General features: G+C 43.2%; 2 protein-coding genes across 2 annotated transcripts; both read left to right on the top strand.

Annotated features, from left to right (window-relative positions):
- Positions 1–655: 655 nt before the first annotated feature.
- Positions 656–1,475, top strand: LOC112583544 (interferon alpha-H). Its single transcript, XM_025279284.3, has one exon. The coding sequence runs from the start codon at positions 656–658 to the stop codon at positions 1,223–1,225; it is 570 nt and encodes a 189-aa protein (XP_025135069.3). The 3' UTR covers positions 1,226–1,475.
- A 6,983-nt stretch (positions 1,476–8,458) lies between these two features.
- On the top strand, positions 8,459–9,289 carry LOC123332407 (interferon omega-1-like). The gene has a single exon (XM_044938400.2). It carries the CDS (start codon positions 8,537–8,539, stop codon positions 9,287–9,289), a length of 753 nt encoding a protein of 250 aa, XP_044794335.2. The 5' UTR covers positions 8,459–8,536.
- Positions 9,290–18,418: the final 9,129 nt, after the last annotated feature.

Genomic DNA, 18,418 nt, shown 5'->3' with positions numbered 1-18,418 from the left:
AATAGCCAACGGGAATTTGCTGAATGGCTCAGGAAACTCAAACAGGGGCCCTGTATCAACCTAGAGGGGTGGGATGGGGAGGAAGATGGGAGGGAGTTTCAAAAGGGAGGGGATATATGTATACCTATGACTGATTAATGTTGAGGTTTGATAGAACACAACAAAATTCTGTAAAGCAATTATCCTCAATAAAATAATAAATTTAAAAAAATCAGTGGCTTTCACATTTAAGTTATAGCTTAAAATTTTATGTGATTCTCAACTCTACATTGAATACAAAGAGTAATATTTTCACTTCCTTTTTCTATGTACAGAGAAAAGATATCCATAGAGTACATAAAAACATAACCAGTATATCTGTGCTATCAAAATTTCACAATCAGGGCACCTAAAATATATCTAAAAAGGCTCTGTGGTCAGAAGAAAGAAGGACAACATGAAAAAAAAAACAATGATTGAGAAATGCTGCCTTAACCCATTTGGAGAGTGCAAAATGAAAAGCAAAAACAAAAGTAGAAAGCAAGAGGGAACTTTCAGAAAATGGAAACCATGGGCTCCTACTTAAGACACAGGCCTGAAGAAAGGTCTTCAGAGAACAAAGATCAAGTTCAGAGTCACCCACCGCCCCAGGCCACAAGCATCTGCAAGGCCCCCGATGGCCCCAGCTTGGTCCTTCCTCCTGGCCCTACTGCTGCTCAGCTGCAACACCATCTGCTCTCTGGGCTGCCACCTGCCTCACACCCACAGCCTGGCCAACAGGAGGGTCCTGATGCTCCTGCAACAACTGAGGAGGGTCTCCCTTTCCTCCTGCCTGCAGGACAGAAATGACTTCACATTCCCCCAGGAGGCACTGGGTGGCAGCCAGTTGCAGAAGGCTCAAGCCATCTCTGTGCTCCACGAGGTGACCCAGCACACCTTCCAGCTCTTCAGCACAGAGGGCTCGGCCGCCACGTGGGACCAGAGCCTCCTGGACAAGCTCCGCGCGGCACTGGATCAGCAGCTCCCTGACCTGCAAGCCTGTCTGAGGCAGGAGGAGGGGCTGCGAGGGGCTCCCCTGCTCAAGGAGGACTCCAGCCTGGCTGTGAGGAAATACTTCCACAGACTCACTCTCTATCTGCAAGAGAAGAGACACAGCCCTTGTGCCTGGGAGGTTGTCAGAGTTCAAGTCATGAGAGCCTTCTCTTCCTCAACAAACTTGCAGGAGAGATTCAGGAGAAAGGACTGACACACACCTGGGTCAACATGGAAATGATTCTCACGGACCAACAGACCACACTTCCTCAAGCGCTGCCATGTCAAGGACTCTCATTTCTGCTGTCATCCTGCCCTGAATTGATTCAATTTGTCGAATATTTCCTGGAATTTTAAGTGACATTATGTTCTACTCTACAGGTACTTTGTCCTCACAGATGCTGAAGCTGATCTATCTACTTATTCACTACCTGGACCATTATTTATCTCTTTTAGTATTTATTTATCTATTTATAAATATTTAAATGATCTTGTTGATTTAATATTATGTATGTATATTTATGGGAAAATGTATATTTTGTATTTAGTTAGTTTGTGATTTTTTTCACTCATTAAATTCTTAGTGTAAAAAACTTACTTTTTTTTTTCCCTAAACACCAAGCCTGAATGGCAGCTTGATTAAAAAAATGCATTTTGTAAATCCTTGACCCCTCTTTAGGATTTGGATATTAGAAGTAAAAACTCACAAGCTCTACCTATGTTGTTTCTTGCTCTGAGGACCTTGAAGTGAACATAACTACTCCAATACATTTTGTAACTCTGATTTTCTCAAAAGAAAAGTAACCTAAAAGCAATGATCCAAAAAATCCATGCTTCAGGATTTGATGAACTCTTGGGAAGGGCTTTCTGCCTCTTGTTGGTTGTTGAAGTTGTTTCCCTGGAAAGTGGTAGAGATGCTTGAAGAGATGGCAGTCAGTTGGCGAGAGGTCAGGTGAATATCTTACCTTTACACTCAAATATCACAGTCATTCACTTCCTCCCAGTGTAGGAATCCCCAGCATGGTCTCCTCATTCACTCTGCATGAAGGTGTCCTCTTCATTCATATAGCTGTTTCATTCTCCATTATGATTTCTGGTTGTCAATTTTCCTTTAAGACTGCAAAGCCACCAACTGAAAGCAGAACCTGAGTGAAACTTCTAGATTTGTCAGGCAGTCCCCTATGAGTTCACCTGCTCTGCCTGCCAAGCACTGCAGGTCCAGACTGTCCTGCCTCAAAGAGAAACATGGTAAATAGAGGGAACCCCGCACCACAGTGAACAATGGTGGAGACTCCAGGGGCTCCTCTGTGCCTCCACCTGGCTCTTCCACGTGCTGATTGCACTAGGAGGAATTTGCCTTGGTCAGGAGTCTCACTTGCTCAAAAAGCCCAAAGTGCAGGAAACTTGGAGTTGAAAGTCAGCAGCAGTTTGAGAAATCTGAAGGAGAACAGGGAAGTTTAAAGTGTTCCCTGGAAAAGTGGCAGGGCCTCAGGACATGGAACCACACAGATGAGCTGCACTGAGGCAAGAGGGCCACTCCTGTCACAGCTCCAGACACGTTTCCTCCTTAGGACCCAGCAAGGTATCTCAGAGCAGAGCAAGATGTACCTGGGGACAATGCAATCCATGAAGTTCTTAAATTCCTCCATAATGTCTTTGCATCTTTGAGAGACAAAATCAAACGAGCTTGAATAAAAGAGTCACAGGCAGGCCTTTAGAACATTCATTAACAGTGGGACAGAGCCATCCCCCCAGGACATATGTTAGTAATGTGCAGACTGGGAGATCGCAATTTCTCAAAGTAACAAAGATCTTTGTGGAAATTCGTGTACTTAATGTAGGCAATTTTGAAGGAGGACATTGATGGATCAATCATTTTTCTCTTCTTCCCAGTTGGGACATACAGCACATATAGCTACATGTAAAGTCAGAGGGGCATTTTTTTTAATATACTTTAATTTATTTATTCATTTTTCACTGTAGTGGGTCTTCGTAGCTGCATGGACTTTTCTTTCACTGCCTAAAGTGGGGCTTCTCTCTAGTGGTGGTGCATAGGCTTCTCATTGCAGTAGCTTCTCTCGTTGAGGAGCTTGGGCTCTAGGGCACTCGGGCTTCAGTAGTGGCGGTCCCGGGGTCTGGAGCACAGGCTCAATGGCTGTGGTGCACGGGCTTCACAGCCTCTAGACCACTTGTAGTCCTATGTGTCCCCTGCCTTGGCAGGCAGATTCCTTACCACTGAGCAACCAGGGAAGCCCCCCAGAGGACATTAAAGTACATTGAGAGGTGTAGAAACCTTGAGGATTAGGGTCCTAAAACAAGTAAAAAACATTCCTTTATTACTGGTAAAAGTATCATTTTATTAACAAATTATTTTCTAAATAACTTTTTAATGTGAATTCTATACTATTAATGATATTTAATAAGTTGATCTAGAAATTAAAAAAAAAAAAGATAACTACATAAGGCATTGAAGCTTACTTCACAAGTCAAGCCAGTCTCTCCCTGCTAAGGAGAAAAATCTTCACTGCTTATGTCTAGGAAGCACATATGTTTTTCGCTATTTGTCACACACAGGCTCCTCAACAGCCACATCCTGACCAGTAGCTGGAAAACAAGGAGCAGAAGTTCTTCACTGGACTCAATATCAGGATGACCTGTCTGGACTGGAGGTGAGCAATGCAGGTGTCTTCCTTTAGAATGAGAACAGCAGGCTGTGGGAGTTCATTTTTTCAGGAGGACTTGCTGAGGACTACAGGCTGGAGGTCAGCCTCTCTTCTGCTCTAAGGGACTGCTCCACGGATGTCGGGGAGGTCAGTATGCATGTGATTGTGGTGAAGGGGTGACATGCAGATAAGCTCACATCTTGGGAGAATGTGGCTGAGAATCAGGAGGAACAGATGTCTCTCTGAAGGATTTTAGAGCTTTTCTACCCACGAGAAGGTGCAAAATTGGGTTCATAAATTTCCTCTGGAAATTATCTAACTCTTTACTGACCTGCTATGTCAGTTTTCCCAGAGCACAGAGTGTCTTGTTCCTGATCTCCATCCTGAACTCCTATCAGGGTGGGTTGGAGGTCAGGACTGCAGTGAGTAGTGACTTCATTCTGCAGAACCTGATCATGAAAGATGTTTTCATTGTCATCCTGAAGGAGAAACGTCAGAGCTCATGTGGTGAGAAACTGTTGGATGCTTTTTCTTTGTACTTAAGCTCACAAGAAAGGTCAAGAGTTTAAAATACATAGAAAAGAGGGCTCACTTCTAGTAGGGATAATAAAGATATTTCACTATATTTCATTGAAGAAACCACTCATAAAAGCTTAGACTTCCTTCTGCGTGGCTTGTGTGATTGGACTTCCCCAGCCAGGGATTGAAATCAGGTCACAGCAGTGAAAGTGCTGGATCCTAACCACTAGACAATGAGCAAACATCTGCTTTTTTTTTTTAAGGCTGGCAGAACAATCTATTCCCTTCTAACTACTTAATAGTGATTTCATCTATTTAAATTAAATCTTAGTTCTGCTGACTTCAGACCACACCCTGTGGCCCTACAAAACAATAGATAGTGGCCCTTTGGCATTTGAAATGGATTAAGGGGTCTTTGTCATGTCATTCTCCTCCTCACTTATTTCATTGGTTCCTTAATGTAATGTTGATATTCACCCTTTTATTTTTTAAATGGGATCCTTCAGACAAATCAAAGACCCCAAGGTTTGCCCTTGAATCTTTGCTACTATTGGAATAGTTCATTTGTACAGATTTATACTTTTCTCCACGATTATAAATAAGTGTGACCTAAGAGTTAATGAGAGGATTCAGTTAAAATTCTAAAGAACTTGAAAGTGGCTAGTCCATTCAGTTCAGTTCAGTTCAGTCGCTCAGTCGTATCTGACTCTTTGCGACCCCATGAATCGCAGCACACCAGGCCTCCCTGTCCATCACCAACTCCCGGAGTTAACTCAGACTCACTTCCATCAAGTCAGTGATGCCATCCAGCCATCTCATCCTCTGTCGTCCCCTTCTCCTCCTGCCTCCAATCCCCCCTAGCATCAGAGTCTTTTCCAATGAGTCAACTCTTCGCATGAGGTGGCCAAAGTACTGGAGTTTCAGCTTTAGCATCATTCCTTCCAAAGAAATCCCAATCAGAATCCCAGAAATTCTGATCTCCTTCAGAATGGACTGCTTGGATCTCCTTGCAGTCCAAGGGACTCTCAAGAATCTTCTCCAACACCACAGTTCAAAAGCATCAATTCTTCGGTGCTCAGCTTTCTTCACAGTCCAACTTTCACATCCATACATGACCACAGGAAAAACCATAGCCTTGACTACATGGACCTTCATTGGCAAACTAATGTCTCTGCTTTTGATTATGCTATCTAGGTTGGTCATAACTTTCCTTCCAAGGAGTAAGCGTCTTTCCATAAGTAGCAAGCAACAAAATTCAGTGATTATTTTAATATCATAATTACTATTTCCCTGACTAAGATCAGGGTCTTTTGGAATCATTTAATTCCATTTCCTTTTAGTTTTTCTCAAAGCATCTTCTCATTGCCTGGGCAGATTTGTTACCTAGGCAGATGCTCAGGAAGGTTGGGCTCCAAGACACTGCCAAAGATGATTAGTGTTCTAGCAATTGGCATTCTAGTCGTTCACCTCTCGTTAGGTGGTGGGTTTAACTTCTTCCTTCTCTCCTGAAACTAATCCTACATGGATTAATTGAAAGAAAACTGAGATAGCTGATCTTCCAAAGCAAAGGGCAGTCAACTGACCCAGGATTTGGCCTTCGTTGAGCTTCTGTCAGAAGCAGCCATGCCCCAAGTTTCATGTTGTTCATACTGGCCTCATGCTTCCCCTCTGCCACAGCCTCATCCCCAGCTGTGCTGCATTGAATTTGCTAACTCAGAATGAGTCATTCTATCAGGGGAAACCACTTCCCTTCTTTCAGACATTCAGAATACATTAGTTTTCTCTTTGCCCGCAAAACAACTGTGGACTTTTACTTTCTAGGAAAGTGTCAAAGGGAAACAACAACAACAAAAACTAAAGTTTGAAATGATAGAGCTACAGCCCTTCTGCCTTTCTTTGCTTTATTCTTCTTACCTCAACGTGAATTAGAAGCAGAGCAGAGGCAGCAAGACAAATCCTGACCAACAAGTCACTAAAAGAATGTAGAAACTTTAAGTAAAAATTTACACTGTGGAAAATTCTGAAAAAGATGGGAATAGCAGACCACCTGACCTGCCTCTTGAGAAACCTGTATGCAGGTCAGGAAGCAACAGTTAGAACTGGACATGGAACAACAACTGGTTCCAAATAGGAAAAGGAGTATGTCAAGGCTGTATACTGTCACCCTGCCTATTTAACTTATATGCAATGTACATAATGAGAAACGCTGGGCTGGAAGAAGCACAAGTTGGAATCAAGATTGCCGGGAGAAATATCAATAACCTCAGATATGCAGATGACACCACCCTTGTGGCAGAAAGTGAAGAGGAACTCAAAAGCCTCTTGATGAAAGTGAAAGAGGAGAGTGAAAAACTTGGCTTAAAGCTCAACATTCAGAAAATGAAGATCATGGCATCTGGTCCCATCACTTCATGGGAAATAGATGGGGAAACAGTGGAAACAGTGTCAGACTTTATTTTTTGGGGCTCCAAAATCACTGCAGATGGTGATTGCAGCCATGAAATTAAAAGACGCTTACTCCTTGGAAGGAAAGTTATGACCAACCTAGATAGCATATTCAAAAGCAGAGACATTACTTTGCCAACAAAGGTCCAGCTAGTCAAGGCTATGGTTTTTCCAGTGGTCATGTATGGATGTGAGAGTTGGACTGTGAAGAAAGCTGAGCACCGAAGAATTGATGCTTTTGAACTGTGGTGTTGGAGAAGACTCTTGAGAGTCCCTTGGACTGCAAGGAGATCCAACCAGTCCATTCTGAAGGAGATAAGCCCTGGGATTTCTTTGGAAGCAATGATATTAAAGCTGGTATTCCAGTACTTTGGCCACCTCATGTGAAAAGTTGACTCATTGGAAAAGACTCTGATGCTGGTGGGGATTGGGGGCAGGAGGAGAAGGGGACGACAGAGGATGAGATGGCTGGATGGCATCACTGACTCTATGGACATTAGTCTGAGTGAACTCCGGGAGTTGGTGATGGACAGGGAGGCCTGGCGTGCTGCGATTCATGGGGTCGCAAAAAGTCAGACATGACTGAACGACTGAACTGAACAGAACTGAAAGGAAAGAAGGCTATTTCTCCCTGAATGAGTAGCCTCGCTTTCAGAATCCTGAATTCTCAGAGGGAGAAAGAAACAGAGGAACAGAGATGCCCAGTGGAATCAACTGCCTGAATGAACAGTTAACTCACTAGATTTTGTGATATAAGCTTATAGTGAGAGACAACACCATCATGAATCTCCTTCTTCCAACTCAGAAACTCTGATCAGAAGAAGTCTTGAACAGTTTAAGTAAAAGGATTGAATAATAAAACTATACTTGGCAATGCACATAATATTTATCTACTAAAATAAAAATAATTGCAGTTGGAAATTCTTCTACTAACTTGCACAAATACATATTTGCTCTCAGTATCAGCACTGCTGACACTTTGGACGTCTGGGGACATGGGTCAGGAGAAGTGGAGGTCACCATTGAGAACTAGGGTTCTTCACACAAACACTGCAGGGGAGAGGATGGGGGTTTAGGAAGATGATTTATTCTCCCAACAAATAAACAAGCCCTCCACAGAAAGGAGATTTTCGAGTCCACAGGATGTGGTGAGCCTGTCCTCAGGGAGGGAGTCCAGAAGGGGAGGAAGGGCCTCTGTCACTCTAGAGGACAGGGGGTGGCTCCATGTGATCTCTCCCTTGTGAGTGACGTGCTGCTGGGAAAATACAATTATCCTGAATTGAGAGTCTCCTCGCCAATGTTCTCTGAGAAGAACCAGGATTCTGGTAGGAGTATTGGCCCAGTCTGTGGAGGACAGCAGGTCTCCAGTAAGAAAATGGTGGGAAAAAATGATGATATCTGTAACAGTCCTGACCTCAGGTCCCTGAAGCACAGCCAAATGGACCTGCAGGAATGTGTTCCAGAAGGAAGAGAAACAGGGCAGGAGTTCATGGACTCATAATAATCAGCCTCTTCTCTAAATCAAACACTCAAGAAAACTCATCATTTGTTTCGAAGAACTTAATTGACAGAGTGATCTGGTAAATCCCTAAATAAATGCAGAAACCACAGAGCTAAGGGAGCCTCTCTTCCCATGTAAAGTAAGGGGGAAAAAAGGAGCTTAATATCAGGGCTCCTGATGTGTTCACGGATAAAAGGAGACCAACATTTATGCATGAGAGACAAAGAGCAATAATGTATATAATTACAAATGTCCATTAATTCTGACAAGACAAAGACCTTTCTCATTTGATTGATAAATATCCATTTCGATGGGTACATTTGAAGTTATTAGGAAGTAGGTAAAATTAATAGTTTAGATTGAAGACATTTTCTTTGATCATACTGTGAATACATAAATGAAAATCAAAAAAGGAAGTAAAAGTGCACAGAAATGCCTAGAAAATGAAAACTATCATGTTCCCTATTTAATGGCCTTGCTAGAAAGCATGGCATCAGAGAACCTACCTCAAGGTTCCACCAGACGCCATCTCAGCCAGGCCAACAGCAGCCTCATCTTCCCCATGGCCTTCGTGCTCTCTCTACTGATGGCCCTGGTGCTGGTCAGCTACGGCCCGGGAAGATCCCTGGGCTGTGACCTGTCTCAGAACCACGTGCTGGTTGGCAGGAAGAACCTCAGGCTCCTGGGCCAAATGAGGAGACTCTCCCTTCGCTTCTGTCTGCAGGACAGAAAAGACTTCGCTTTCCCTCAGGAGATGGTGGAGGGCGGCCAGCTCCAGGAGGCCCAGGCCTTCTCTGTGCTCCACGAGATGCTCCAGCAGACCTTCAACCTCTTCCACACAGAGCGGTCCTCTGCTGCCTGGGACACCACCCTCCTGGAGCAGCTCCGCACTGGACTCCATCAGCAGCTGGATGACCTGGATGCCTGCCTGGGGCAGGTGACGGGAGAGGAAGACTCTGCCCTGGGAAGGACGGGCCCCACACTGGCCATGAAGAGGTACTTCCAGGGCATCCATGTCTACCTGCAAGAGAAGGAATACAGCGACTGCGCTTGGGAAATAGTCAGAGTGGAGATGATGAGATCCTTGTCTTCATCAACCAGCTTGCAAGAAAGGTTAAGAATGATGGATGGAGACCTGAACTCACCTTGACATGACTCTTACTGACTAAGATGCCACATCACCCTTGTACACTCACCTGCAGCCATTTAAGAGACTCTGAATTCTGCTTTAGCCACAATATTTATTGAATTAAATCAATAAATACTTTCTCAATAGTAATAAGCAAGTAGGTATAAAATTATTCAGCTGCACAGGAATCAGTGCATAGCGATGAGTGCCCTGATGTTATTTATATGTTTCTTTATGTACATATTTTCATTTATTATTTTATCTCATCATATTTATATTTTTATATAAAATTTTTGTTTACATTGTAATAAAATTTAGAAAACATGTCCATTTTCTTAATCTTCTAATTTGTTTTTATTAAATTCTTATGAAGGTAAACTTGTTTCTTCATTCTGAAGACCTAAATCTTTATTTTGTCTACATAAACCTATTGTGGAATAGCATTTGTCCATGTATACTACGGAATGGCTCTATTACTTCTCAGGACTTGATTGTCAAAAGGTGGAATTTCTGGAATTCCCTGGCAGTCCAGTGGTTTGGACTCCACGCTTCCAGTATAGGAAGCTCAGGTGACATGGATATCTGCTCAGGAACTATGATTTTGCAGGCTACAGAGGGCCGCCCTCCATTCCATCCCTCCAAAGAAAAAAAAAAAAAAAAGAGGTAGAAAGGAGTTCTGAAACTGTGGAAAATGATTAGTCCTGAAGTCACAGATAAACTAATTTATACCCAGTCAGCAAAGAACTGTTGGAGTCAGTATCTGGGGGAAGACTCGTCTCCTCCAGAAAAGGTGCCGGCATGTGGTGCTGAGTGGCTGATCCTGACACCTGTTACTCTTCCTCCCACCTTCCCCTCAGTCCTACTTTACTGAGCAATCCACTCCCTTACACAATCTCCTCACTGCCTCCAACACAGGAGCTCTGTTCTGTGGTGGTTTCTGGTTCAAAGTGTCTCTGAGTGGAAATCACTGGAAGAGGGCACAAGTGAAAGGAGAGTTCTAGAAGTTTCAAAACCTTTGAATTGCAGCTCTGCTATTTAACAGCAGTGTGACCCTGCAAAATATCACAAACACTGAGGAGAAGGAAATGGCAACCCACTCCAGTATCCTTTCTTGAAAATCCCATGGACAGAGGAGCCTGGTGGGCTACAGTCCATGGGTCACAAGAGTCAGACACGACTGAACCAACTTAGCATGCACGCAGGCACGCACGCTGTCTTGATCCTCTTTAATATGGGGAAAATAAGAGTAGTTTTTGACAGGATTACTGTTAGGATCAAAGAGCCCATATTACAAGAAGCATAAAAGTGTGCCTGGCAGTAATGATCAGGACAGTGAGTCCCAGAGTAGCTGCCCACAGGGAGCAGACGGGACAGCTGGCCTGAGGCAGTGACTGGAAGGTAACACTGGAAAGATGTGAGGTCCTTGGTAAAAATATTTAATTTGGGTGCTAGTTTCACAGTATATTCAGTGTGTGAACTCTCCTGTGCTCAAGGCTGAAGACAATTCCAGTTTCTGTGTTTCAGACTTCTAGAAGTATTCTTAGGAAGTCACAGAAATTCTTTGAGAAAGAAGAATTAGTAGAAAATGCTTTGATCTAGTATAAAAATAAATAATAGGGAAATCATAGAGATCTCATATGAATGCAGAAAATCACACACATGACTCATTAATAATGTTTCTTGCTTCTTTAGTATGAGTAGTCCTGTACTACTTTTTAACACATTTCTAAACTTACCTTCTCAACTCACTGTTGGGTTTCAGTCTTTCAGCAGCAAAGCAGAGGCAGGAAGAAAAGAGCAAGGGCCATGCAGGGTGAGGCTCTGCTCTCCAGCCCTGGGCCGTCCTGGGTTTGCTCCCAGTTGTTTTCCGTGGAGACTTCAGTCCCTAAGTGCCGGCAGTGTCACCTCCTAGAGCCGGTCCTTCTCAGAAATCAGTGCCTTTGAGGAGAGACTGCTACAAGTGCATGCAGGTGTCTTATACCCAAGCGAGAGTCTTTCTCTGAACAAGGGGCCATGAAGTCAATTTTATTGGTCAAAACACATAAATCTTGCACATGCATACTGCCAACTGTCCATGATAACAGTAGCTACATTAATCCACATTCAAGACCATATAAGTTCTTACATGTTCTCACACATTGACCAAAACAGAATCTTATCATCCTTTTCAATTTTGCCAGTCTGACTGGTGACACATAGCATCTAGCAGCAACCATTAGTTTTCCTTTTCCTAACTGATGGCAGTTGTTATCAGTCATACTCCAGTCAGGAAAACAGAAAATTCCTTCCAGCCTTCTAGTCTACCCTTGGAACTGGTATGGGAAAGAAAAACAATCTGCAGGCAAAGGAGAAATGTACTGGAAGGAACTAGAGCCCCAGCATCACAGAGTAGAGTTGAGGAGAAGAGCTGTGGAGCTGAGATGTTGGTTCTAAGACCGCTGCACTAGGATAGAGGACAGCCTTTCCCCATCACACCCACTGGAAGCGCGGCTTCCCTGGGAATTTCTGATGCACAGACGCACCCGCTGCTCCTGCACTGTCACTTTACTCACGTAAAGAAGGTCATCATTCATTTTTGGTCAAACTCCGTGATCTCCAGCTAGAAGACACACAGATTGCAAGGTCCTCAACCAGATCCCAGGCTCCGCACTCACACTGCACTCCTGCCATCTGGCTGTATCCAGTCTGAATTTCGTTTGTGACCAAGAAGTTTGTGGTTTTCCTGTGTTCAGGGCCCAGAACTGTCTTCTGTTCAAACTGATGAACTAGGTCATGACCTGCTCTAGTTTTCAGGCCTTTAAAAATGTATCTTGATGATGATGTCTTCCAAAGACGGATGCTGGAATCATATACCCAACTGCCTGTTTCACAGTTGGTGTCTACTGAGCACACATTATGCTGAAATCAAAAGCATTTTAATTGCAATTTTTTAAACAACTTATCCATATGAGAAGACATTTTGAAAAGTTAACGAAACTCTCCAATGAAAAACTGCCCCCCAAAAAATGCTTAATAGATGACCTTTGGTTAAAACACATGAGAGGAAAAAAGTATTTTGTAAATTGAGATAAGTTATTCAAAGTAGTTACTGGGTCATAAGTTTGTCAAATATGGCTTTCGATCAGATGAAGAGAGATAGACAAAGAAGTAATATTGAAAACACTACTGATGATTTTGCTTCCATTAAAGCCAGGAACTTAAAGTACTGTTGTGGCATAAGGAAAATATTTGAATTTGATGTGAGTTGAAGACTTATACATTTTAAAACATTTTCCAACCAATTAACATTACAGGAGAAATGAACCATTTATATTAATGTTAAATGAAATAATTTTCCCTTTATCTAGGAACTTCTTTTTAAGTCTCAGGTTTGTCCCCAAGTCTTCCCACTGGAGGGTCCCAATATGTGGTAGATTCCGGTCCAGATTGTAGATACCTTTCCCCTTTCCCTGAATTACTCCTTTTCCCCATAAACAAGGGCTTCCCTTGTGGCTCAGCTGGTAAAGATCTGCCCGCAATGAGGGAGACCTGGGTTCAATCCCTGAGTTGGGAAGATCTCCTGGAGAAGGGAAAGGCTACCCACTTCAGTATTCTGGCCTGGAGAATTCCATGGACTGTGTAGTCCATGGGGTCGCAAAGAGTCAGACACGACTGAAAGACTTTCACTCACTCCAGAACAATTCTGAATCTGAAAACATACCACAACATGCTGTGATTTCCAGCCCTCAATCACGGCATAAAAGGGCACCGCTGTGAACCGCTCTGGCTAAAATCTTCTCCCAGGAAGGGGAGGTGGACGCAATGGTAGCTTACTTAGAATTTGGAGGTGCAGAAATCAAAGGCTCTGAGCGACGCGGCGCAAAGCTCGCCTGGGCAGTGGGGCCCGAAAAGGAAGTTTCCTCTCTGTTCCCGCGGCCCCAAGCTCTCCCTGGGCCCCGGCGGCGCCTCGCTCCGGTCGCGGCTCCTGCCAGGGCGATCCGCTTATTGTCCCCGTGGATCTGATGCCCCAGCTGGCAGCGCTGTACCTGGAGGCGGGTCCCGCTGGGTGGGCGGTGCCGGTCTGTCAGTTACTGAGAGATCGGGCGCCCCCTTCAGGCTGCTGGGGCGCAGCAAAAGGAGTTGGAGGGCTCCGGAGTTTAGTGCAGGACCTGAACTGTTTCATAGAGGCCCAGGTGAAGGGCTGAATTTCTGGACTCTTGGTTTCCCTGCTGATGGCAATGGGGAGGCTCTGCTGGATCCCTCACATTTCACCCGTTAGCTTAGGCCGTCTTCTAGTCTTTTTGTCATTTCCCAAATTCATATAATTTGGAAGCAAAAGTTTGTTGCTGAACCACGAAAGACACCAGGATTCTTGGTCTCCAGAGAAGAAGAATTCAATCCAGGGCCAGTGACGAGGCTTGATGACTCAGAACTTTTGTGTAATAAAGTTTTATTAAAGTATAAAAGAGATAGAGAAAGCTTTTGACATAGACATCAGAAGGGGCAGAAAAAGTGCCCTGTGCTAGTCTTCAGCCAGATGTTATATAGCTACTGCTGCTGCTGCTGCTGCTGCTGCTAAGTCGCTTCAGTCGTGTCCGACTCTGTGCGACCCCATAGACGGCAGTCCACTTGGCTCCCCGTCCCTGGGATTCTCCAGGCAAGAACACTGGAGTGGGATGCCATTGCAGTCTGCTAATTAGGCAAAGGAGTCTCAAAACTCAGAGAATGGCACCAGGCCCCTCACCCACAACATGCATTGAGATAATATTGGCACCAGGTGAGTCATCCCTGGCCATAAAACGATTGATATGAATCTTGAAGAAAGGCAGATTTCCAAACAAATACACAGTTTCATTAACACAGATTAGGAGAACACTGTATGAGTGTAACATACTGGTTTGTCAAGTCGGTTCTGAGCCTTTAGGTGGAACTGACTTGAACACAGAGTCTAGAGTAAATACACAGTACATTAACAGCCTAAGACAAATATTTCCATTAGAAAAATGCATTGGTTAGCTCAAGGTTTGGGAAAAGTTCAGTTCAGGTGGAACAAGGTGTCATTATGGCAACACAGAAGTTTAAGAGAAATCTCTTTTTAAATGTGTATGGAAAAGGGGAACAAATCTAACACCAGTTTGTTTCCTCCTGCTGCTGAAGAGAGAGAAAGAAAGAGTCTGACACTTGCAGCCTGTTTCCTCTGTTTGGAAACCCCTGGCCTTCCTGTCTGTTACCCTCTCAAAAGATTTAAGTAGTTTTTTTACTTACATTCATAAAGCCATCAGCTTGGTGTTTTCTATAGAGGATTCACTGAAATGTTTGTAATCCAATCTCTTGCTGGGGTCACAACTCATAAGGATCTTGTCCATCATGTATCCCCAATTTATGGTGAGGATTCATTGAACAATCTATATGAATCATCTTGGACAGTTAAATATGATTATTTTATAATTATTAGAATTATTAATTTTGTCAATCACATTTAGACTTTCAGTAATAACTACCAGTTGATAATTTTATTTTGCTTCTTATACAAAATAATCAGATGCATTGTAAATCGCTTAGCTTATCTAGAATCGGAGGTAGATGTGAACTGATGGAAATAAGAGGTTTGTAGCATCGAGGTATGAAACAACAAGGGTGCATCTTGTGTTAGAAATAAAATAGGAAATTAAGTGAGGGCTCAGTACATGCAGTGTGCGCAGGTGTGACGGTCTAGATAAGCAGTTTGGAATCTGACATACTAGGTTTTGAAAACTTGCCATTTCATTATTAGATTGTTTTATTCAAATAAAGTCTTAGCGGGAGGCTCTTCGAAACAAAGATATTACCTGGGTTTCAACTCTGTTGGAAGGAGTGCGTGAGCCCCTCACAAAGGCTAAGGAGTTTGTAGTTGTTGTCACTGTCATTTTTGATAAGCACTGATAGTCTGTGGAATTTGTCTGGCAGGTCCTTGGTAATCATGTCCACAGTAGTCTTGTAACATTTAATTAGTAATCAATTCAGGATGGATGTGCCATAAAAAGTGAGGGCAGCATCAGGGAATGTGTTCTTACTCCTCAATAATATCAAGAATGAAATAGATCCTAATGAATCCTTGCCATAAACACAATACCTTGGTATCTTCTTACTACCATGTTACAGACTGAATGTGTGTGTGTTCCCCAAATTCATATATTGAAACCCTACCCCTTGACTTCCTTGGTGGTCCAGTGGCCAGGACTCCATGCTCCCAAAGCAGGGAGCCTGAGCTGGATCTCTGGTCAGGAAACTAGATTCTGCATGGCAAGCAAGACTTCCCATGGCTTAAGTAAAGATCCTGCACGAAGCAACCAAGATCCAAGAACCAGCATACATCGACTAAGACATGCCGCAGCCAAATAAACACATAAAATAAATTTTTAAAAAATTCTTTAAAAGACCGCAGAAACCCAACCCATCAATGTGATAGTATCAAGAGCTGGAATATTAGGGAGATCCTGAGGGTTAGTAATCAATAAAATTCAGTTATTATTTTTAATGTCATAACTACTATTAGCTAGACTAAGATCGGGATCTTTTGGAATCATTTAATTCCCTTTCATTCTAGTTATTTGTGGCGGATTCATTTTGATATTTGGCAAATCTAATACAGTTATGTAAAGTTTAAAAATAAAATAAAATTAAAAAAAAAAAAAAAAAAAAAAACAAAAAAAAAAAACAAAGCATATTCTCTTTGCCCAAGTGGATTTATCACCTACGCAGATGCTCAGCAAGGCTGGTCTCATCGACCCTGCCAGAGAAGATTAGTGTTTGAGCAACTGGGGCTCTGATTGCCTGTCTCTTGTGAGCTGGTGAGTGTGACTTCTTCTTTCTCCCCTTATACTGATCACATTCTGATTAAAGAAAAGAAAAATTAGGAGGCTGGTCTTAAAAAGCTGACGGCAGTCAACAGATCAAGGACTTGTCCTTCTTTGAGCTTCTGTAAGAAGCAGCCCTGTCCCAGCCTTTGTGTTGTTCATATTGGCTTCATCGTGTCCCTCTGCCTCAGACTTGTCCCCAGGCTGTGCTGTACTGCAGTTTGCTAACTCAGAGTACGTCACTGGGTCAGGGGAAAACCACTTCCCTTCTTTCATATTCATGACATTGAGACTTACTCTTGTTTTCTTGTTGCCCACAAAAAAACTGTGCAATTTTACTTTCTAGAAAAGTTACAAAGAGAAACAAAAAAATTTAACGTCTTGAAAGTGATAGAGATGCAGCCCCTCTGGCTTTCTTTACTTCCCTTTGTTGTTCTCACGTCATCATAAATTGCAGCCACAACAGGAACAATGAGACAAATCTTGTCCAATAAGTCAGTCACTTCAGTTCAGTTCAGTCGCTTAGTCGTGTCCGACTATTTGCAGCCCCATGAACTGCAGCACGCCAGGCCTCCCTGTCCATCGCCAACTCCCAGCTGCTGCTAAGTTGCTTCAGTCATGTCTGACTCTGTGTGACCCCATAGACGGCAGCCAGCCCACGAGGCTCCCCCGTCCCTAGGATTCTCCAGGCAAGAACACTGGAGTGGATTGCCATTTCCTTCTCCAATGCATGAAAGTGAAATGTGAAAGTGAATTCACTCAGTCGTGTCCGACCCTCAGCAACCCCATGGCCTGCAGCCTTCCAGGCTCCGCCGTCCATGGGATTTTCCAGGCAAGAGTACTGGAGTGGGGTGCCATTGCCTTCTCCTGCCAACTCCCAGAGCCTACCCAAAAGAAGTCACTAAGTGAATATAAAAAGTTTAAATGAAAAATTACACTCAAGGAAAGAAGACTATTTCTCCTGATCTAGGAGGTTGGGTCTCACTGCCCTGCATTCTCAGAGGAACAGAGACAGAGGAACAGAGATGCCTGGTGGAATCAACTGCCTGAATGAACAACTGTAACTCACTAGATTCTGTGATATAGGCTTCCAGTAAGAGACAACACCAATCCTGAATCTCCATCCTCCAGTTCAGAAAGTTTGAGCTGAACAAGTGTCGAACAGTTTAAGTAAAAGAGTTGAATAATAAAAACTATACTTAGCAGGGTAGACATTATTTATCTACTAAAAGCAAAATAACTGCAGTTGGAAATTCCTCCACCAACTTTCACAAATGCACTTTTGCTCTCAAGGACTGAGCTTTGCTGACACTTTGGACACCTGGGGAAACAGGTCAGAGAAGAGGAGGTCACCCCTGAGAACTAGGGTCCTTCACACAAACACTGCAGGAGAGAGTTGATGGTTCAGGAAGACGATTTATTTTCACAAGTAAACAAGCCCTCCACAGAAAGGAGATTTTTGAGTCCTCAGGATGTGGTGAGCATGCCCTAAGGGAGGGAGCCCAGCAGGTGAGCAAGGGGACCCTGTTACTCCAGAGGACAGGAGGTGGCTCCATGTGATCTCTCCTTTGTGAGTGTGGTGCTGCTGGGGAAATACAATTATCCTGGAATTAGAGTCTCCCCACCCATATTATCTGAGAAGAACCAGAATTCTTGGTAGGGGTAATGGCCTGGCCACCAAAGGACAATAGGTCTCCAGTATGAAAATGGTGGAAAGCAAGCGTGATGTCTGTAATAGTCCTGACTTCGTGGTTCCCTGAAGCACAACCACATGGACCTGCAGGAACGTGTTCTAGAAGGAAAAGAAACATGGGAGGAGCTCATGGACTCATAATAATCAGCCTCTTCTCTAGATCAAACACTAAAGAAAACCCATCCTTTGTTTCAAACAGTTTATTTGCTAGAGTGACCTGGTAAATCCCTGATAAATACAGAGCCTGCCTTCCAAAGTAAAGTAAGAAGCAGAAATTGAGCCTAGGATCAGGGCCAAAAATGTGTTCATGGAACAGAAAAGAGCCACATTTACACATGAAAGAGAAAGAATGATAATGTTTGTACTTAGAAACCTACATCATTTCTGATGTAAGACAAAGAAAGACCTTTTCTCATTTGATTGATAAATATCCATTTGGATGGGTACATTTGAAGTTATTGGGAAATAGATAAAATTAATAGTTTAGACTGATAACAATTTCTTTGACCATATTCAGAATAAATACATGAAAATCAAAAAAGGAAGTAAAAGCATATAGAAATGACTAGAAAATGAAAATTACTGTGTTCCCTATTTAATGGCCCTGCTTAGAAAGCATGGCATCAGAGAACCTACCTCAAG

The sequence above is a fragment of the Bubalus bubalis genome, chromosome 3, assembly GCF_019923935.1.
Source record: "Bubalus bubalis isolate 160015118507 breed Murrah chromosome 3, NDDB_SH_1, whole genome shotgun sequence".
In the NCBI taxonomy this organism is placed as follows: Eukaryota; Metazoa; Chordata; class Mammalia; order Artiodactyla; family Bovidae; genus Bubalus; species Bubalus bubalis.
This window is presented reverse-complemented; position numbering and strand designations above follow the sequence as displayed.

What these genes read in the sequence shown, in the direction of transcription:
- LOC123332407 (XM_044938400.2), top strand. Translation starts at nt 8,537, where the DNA reads ATGAAAATCAAAAAAGGAAGTAAAAGTGCACAGAAATGCCTAGAAAAT.
- LOC112583544 (XM_025279284.3), top strand. Translation starts at nt 656, where the DNA reads ATGGCCCCAGCTTGGTCCTTCCTCCTGGCCCTACTGCTGCTCAGCTGC.